Source organism: Fukomys damarensis, unplaced genomic scaffold (assembly GCF_012274545.1).
Source record: "Fukomys damarensis isolate Sample0158 unplaced genomic scaffold, DMR_v1.0_HiC HiC_scaffold_7, whole genome shotgun sequence".
Taxonomy (NCBI): domain Eukaryota; kingdom Metazoa; phylum Chordata; class Mammalia; order Rodentia; family Bathyergidae; genus Fukomys; species Fukomys damarensis.
Window position 1 is genome coordinate 20,450,994 of NW_022900919.1, and position 6,000 is coordinate 20,456,993.

The 6,000-nt window shown below is 47.0% G+C and overlaps 1 protein-coding gene across 3 annotated transcripts in view; it reads left to right on the plus strand.

The window, feature by feature from the left end:
- Alpk3 (alpha kinase 3) overlaps window positions 1–6,000 on the plus strand; it is a 56,986-nt gene that overhangs the window by 15,393 nt on the left and 35,593 nt on the right. For all 3 annotated transcript variants that reach the window (XM_010621117.3, XM_019207056.1, XM_010621116.2), the window contains one exon: window positions 3,226–3,347. In XM_010621117.3, coding sequence (XP_010619419.1) covers window positions 3,226–3,347 — 122 coding nt within the window. The remainder of the gene's footprint in view (window positions 1–3,225; window positions 3,348–6,000) is intronic.

A 6,000-nucleotide genomic window follows, 5' to 3' on the forward strand; every position in this document is an offset into this window, starting at 1 on the left:
GTGCGCTCAGTGCAGCTCCCTGTGCCCCTAAATGCCTCCCAGGCCGCTTCCTGAGAGAGACAGTTTCTTCCCTCTAGCCCTATCTTACCTGTGGTTTGGTTTCCCCATGTAAACATTTTTTACTATAAGTTTAGGACCGCATACGGAGAGGTCTTCAGTTTTAGAGGGTAAGTATTCTTTTCCATTTAAAAGGAGAGATGAAATAAACTAGGGTTTGGGAAGTAGCTCAGTGGCATTGTGCCTGCCTGGCAAGTACAATGTCCTGAGTTCAAGCCCTAGTAACGCAAAACAAAAAAACTACCAGTTGTTGTATATCTAGCAGGGGCACTCATCTCTGCAATTTATTTATTTATTTGTTTATTTATATTTTTTGGTTTTTTGAGACAGGATCTCACTACGTAGTTGAGACTGACCTGGAACTCACTATGTAGCCCAGGCTGGTCTAGAACTCACAGGGATCCTCCTGCCTCAGCCTCCCGAGTTCTGGGATTACAGGCGTGCGCCACCACACTGGCTCATCTCTGCAATTTTTTGAAGTAGTTTCCTTGTTTTCTCACTTAACTAGTAGTTGGAATTCTGTTCTTTCTTTTTTAATGTTTTATTGAACCCAGCCCTCATACATGCTAGGCAAGTGCTTATCCACTGAGCTATATCTCCAGTCCTTTTTAAAAAATTGGGGACAGGGTCTTGCTAAATTGCCCAGACTGGCCTCAAATTTGTGATCCTTCAGGCTTAGCCTTCCAAGTAGCTGGGATTACAGATATGTGCCACTGTTCCTTACTGCTGAAATGATTTTTTTCTTCCTTTCTTTTTTTTTTAAATTTATGTTTTGTTTTTGTGTTTTGGGGGATGGGACTCAGGACCTTGCACTTTCAAGGCAGGTGGCAGCACCACTGAGCTGAATCACCGGACCTATTTTATTTATGTATTTGGGATTTTTTTTTTGAGACAGGGACTCCCTGTGTAATTCAGGTTGACCTTGAACTGACTATGTATCCCAGGCTGGCCTCAAATTTGTGGCTATCCTCCTGCCTCAGCTTCCTGTGTGCTAGAATTACAGGTGTGCATCGTAATGCCCAGCTGCTTGCCTCTTTTCTTCCTCTTCCTCTTCCTCTTCTTCTTCCTCTTCCTCCTCCTCCTCCTTCTTCTCCCCCCTCCTCTCTGTTTTAATGGCACCACTCTTACCACTAATCTACACCTCTAGCTCCCCTTTTTTGACTCAGGGTCCCCCTAAGTTGCCAGGTTAGACTTGAATTTATGATTCTCTTGCCTCAGCCTCCCAAGTGCTGGGATCACAAGGCACAAGTTACCCATCTTGAAATGATTTTCTTAGTCTTGCTTAAGCAGCTTTCTACCTAAAAGAACCTAAACTGAATATTATTGGATCCAGGTTCACATCCATGTATGAAGTAGGATTCAAATTATGTAGGGGGAACTTAATTAGGGATATTATGAATTAGTTATAGAATCATAGAAGCTGGATTACATTTGGCCTGGCAATTTCTAGAAAGTGTTGGTTGTGATTTGGCGTGCCCCACAGTCAGAAATGGCTGTGAGTGGACAGCAGTAAGGAGCACACCCAGATGTTCTACTTCTTGAGGGCTCAGGGAGTAGATGGCCCAGGTCCCAAGGGACGCTGCACCCTGCATGGCTCAGAGGGAAGAAGATGTTTATGGGGCAGGTGAGTTGTGGGTGGGAGGCACAGTGCCCCACTGCAGACCCACCTGAGGTTCAGGTGTGCGAGAGGCTGTAGCCCCCATTCTAGGTGAACTTTCCTGCCAGTTCCCTGAATGCCCAGACACCTGCATCCCAGTGCAGAAGCTAGAGCTCCAGGATCAAATCCCATCTGCTTGGAGCTGTATTTGATTCCATCTGCTCTTCCTGGGGAGTCAACCTCTCTCCTCCAACCCAAGTCTGGAATAGTATTCCCAGACAAACACCCTGAACTTGGTGTGTGTGTGTGGCTGGTCCTGCTATTGCTCGTGTTCCCACAAACTGTCCATTTGTGGTGGAATCACGAACAGGTAAACATTGCCCTCTGGGGATGGCTCCTTCCTCTGAAGCTGAGAGTAACCTTGGGGTAACTTGTCGTTTCCACTGTTCCTCCTGCTCAGTTCACTCCCACCCACGGTCTCCCCACTGCTCACAAAGGGGAAGGGGGCTGGGCACGGTTTGTGCACCCTGCAACCTGGCTCTGTGGTTTTGCTTCACGCCTGAGTGCACGGTGGATCTGCTGGCCTGGGACAGGGTTGGCAGGGTGGTAGCTTCCTGTGCCCGGGAGGAGTGGACAGTAAGCCCTGAGCATTGTTGGTGAGTCTGTGCTGGGCTCAGGAAGCCTCCCAGAAGTCAGGAACTGTCACAACCCAGAACCCTGACTTTCGCAGGAATGGGTCTGTGGTTTGGCGTGCCTGCCAGTTGGTCCTGGAGCTCCCAGCTCAGTTTTCTCTTTGGCGCATGTCAGCCAGGATGGGTCAGGAGCCATAGCTGGTGCTGGTTCATAGCCCTGCTTGGAATCAGAATTTATTTCAGTTATTTATTTATTTTGGACTGATGATTCAATCCAGGGCCTCCCACATGCTAGTCAAGTGCACTGCCACTGAGCTAAATCCCCAGCTCTTCTTAAAAACTGACTTTGAGACAGTCTCACTAAGTGGCCCAGGCTGGCCTAGAACTCATGATCCTCCTGCCTCAGCCTCCTAAGTAGCTGGGATTACAGGTGTATTTCATGATTCCAGACTTAAGTCTCTTCTGATTCCCCTATGAGTGAGAGACCCCTTTTGGATCTAAACCCCTGGGGTCCACTGGCATTCAAAGCAATGCAGAAGCTTTTCTTCCGAGTCCAAGCTTGGATCGTTGGAAGTTGGCTGGCTTTTCCCTCTTTGGCATGGAAGCTCTGCCCATCCATGTGTGTCTCCCATGCACAACTTCCCTGGAGTTGGAGGTGGAGGGTGAAGCCAAGCCCTGTGAGCACGGGATGGTGGCTTGAGTGGGCTGTCCAGCATGCTCAGGAGCCCGGCCTTAGTTCCTGTTGTAATGGATCTGGGTCAAGATTCCATTCCCAGCCTGGCCAGCAGCCTGGGATCTCCTGAAGGAAGATTTTCCCAGGGGCCCAAGCTGTGGCCCCAGGCCATCGGCAACGTAAGACCTGTGCTGCACTGGGCAAGGCCAGGCCGTGGCCCAGTTGGTGGGCGAGGGCCGCTCTGAACAGCTCTTTGCCTTTCCTAGGAGCACCTTCTGCTCCATCATTGCACAGCTCACAGAGGAGACGCAGCCGCTGTTCGAAACCACACTCAAGTCCCGGGCTGTGAGTGAGGACAGCGACGTCAGGTTCACCTGCATCGTCACAGGTACGCTTCATGCCGGGGCCTCTGCACGGAGCGGGCCGGAGGGGCTGGGGTGCAGTGTGGCGGGTGATGGGCCGTGCGCCAACCTGTGCAAGCTGACGTTAGCTTTCTCTCCAGCTTAGTCCTCCTGGGGGGCAGTTGTCTCTTTCTGTTCTTCAGAGGCACAAAGATACCCACACGTGTTCGCAGTAAGGGTTCCTTGCCTCAGGGACCACATGACTGGTGGCTTGGTCTCAGAGGCCACCTCCTCCAATGTTTTACAGTCGAGTCACCTGTGGCTTGGGACTGTCTGGTCTAGGGGGCAGTGACGTGTGGTGACACTGGTGTAGACCCTGGAGGCAAAGCTCCTGGCTTGGCATCCTGGCTCATTTCCCTTCTAGCGTGTGACACTAGAACCTTGGAACCTTGCAGCCACCTGGTCTGTAAAGTGGGGATAACAGTAGTGTGAGCTTCAGCGAGGCAGAGACTGAGCTAACGCCTGCAAAGCATTCATAGCAGCACCTGGCGACAGTAAGCATGCACAGCTTTGGGACTTTAGAATGGGTACTGGTATGTTGCTGAGCTCTGTGGTGGTGTCTGAGGTAACAGTTGGGCACAACTGGGTTCTGTATCTCGGAACGGGAGGAGGGGCACTGGGCATCTGGGAAGCTGGCTCTGGGCCTGGTTCTCTCCCACACCCCCAGCACAGCCGCCCATTGTGCCACCTGCCCTGCCCAAGGCCCGAAGGACACCTGCGCTCCCTCTGTAGATGCCCACCCCTCCTGCTGAGTGGGCAGTTCTGGGGTCCTGGGTCCCAGCTTCCTCCGAGAGCCTATGGTTTAGGTTAGTCAGGTTTCCAGCTGGGACACCCCAGATTCTGCGGGACTTGTGACTCCAGCCAGGGGAACAGCTTTTCTGGGCTGGGGTCCCCACAGGCAATCCTCCTCCCCCAGGACCCCTGAATGCCAGGTCAAGGACACAGCCTAAGGGACTGCACTGCCTGCACCCTTACCTTTGCACAGTGATGGTGTCACAATGTTTGTTTCCATGGTGGTTGAATTCTTACAAAACCCTGTGAAGTAAGTGCTATTATTAGTCAAGTTTACAGAGGAGGAAACTGGAAGCTGCAAGGTGACTGGGGAGGAAGGCATGCTGCCTTTTGTTGTCCATCACACTAACAGTTTTCTCACCATTAAGTGCCTTTTCACATGCTGTTTTCTTTATTTGGAACATCCTTCCCTCTTGTTAAAGAAAGTTAGACTTCAGTTTATCAAAACATACACATCATTTGAGGCTTCAAATTATACTCAACTTCTAGCCACACATGGTGGCAGTGCCTGTAATCTCAGCACTTGGGAGGCTGAAGCAGGAGGATCTCTGTGATGGGTTACATAGTTCAAGGACAGCTTCAACTAGATAGCAGGACTCAGTCTTAAAAAACAAAACAGAGGGCCAGACATTTAGCTCAGTGGTTCCGCTGCCTGCCTTGCAAGCACAAGGACCTGAGTTTGTTCCCTGGTACAAAAACAAACAAACAAACAAACAAACAAACAAAAAAACCCCAAACCCCCCAAGAAAACAAAAACAAAAACCAAAAAACAGGGGGGCTTGGGATTTAGCTCAGTGGTGCTGTCACCTGCCTTGCAAGTGCAAAGTCCTGAGTTTAATCCCCAGTACCAACAAACAACAACAACAACAAAAACCCAGAAAAACCCACAGAAAAACTAAAAAATATATGCAAATTATATTCAACTGCTGTATTTATCAAAAAGACCAGTTTGCCTGTCCAGAAGTGATTGTTCTCAGCTTTGAGCTGTCTCTTGGCATGTACTCATCTCCACGGTGCTGAGTATGTGTGAAAGCTTCTAACTTGTGAGTCTTGCATGTTAAATGTTCTCTGCTGTCTTTCTGTTACTGTAGAGCAGGAATTAGGTCTGTTAGCCATCATTTTCTGTGTCTTTTCACTTGTCTTCTCCATAGTTACATGATAATTTTTGCATAAGTCAACATTTATTGTTTGCCTCATTACACCTATGTGATATTTACAAGGGAATGTTGTGGTACACAATTCTTATACTACAGTACTATATTATGCTATAATTTTACTGTAAATATATATATATATCATATTTAAATGTATATTATATATATATCTCCAAATGTGAGTATGTATAGCATTATCTACTATAGTCATTCTTTTTTTTTACTTTTTTATTAAAGATTGCAAACATACATGATAACAAGAAATGAAGATATTAAATAAAATTTTCAAATATACATATATATGACAGCAAAAAAGGATATGAAATAAACAAAAATTTATGTAACAGACTAATAATCGAAATACATTATTAGTTTGATATGATCTTCAAACATTATGCTCTTTCTCATTTTCTTATAATATTTTTGAAATGTATAATCACTCTATATATAATGATATTTTTTCTTTTTGAACTTGGGACCTTCACACTGAGCTATGTCTCTAAGCCCTTAAAAATTTTGTTTTAATCTTAATCTCATTAAGTTCCTCAGACTGGGCTTTATTTATTATTTATTTATTTTTGGTACGGGGGATTGAATTCAGGTCCTTGGGCTTGCAAGGCAGGCCACCTAACCACTGAGCTAAATCCCCAGCCCCAAATAATTATTTCATTTTATTATTTATTTATTTATTTAT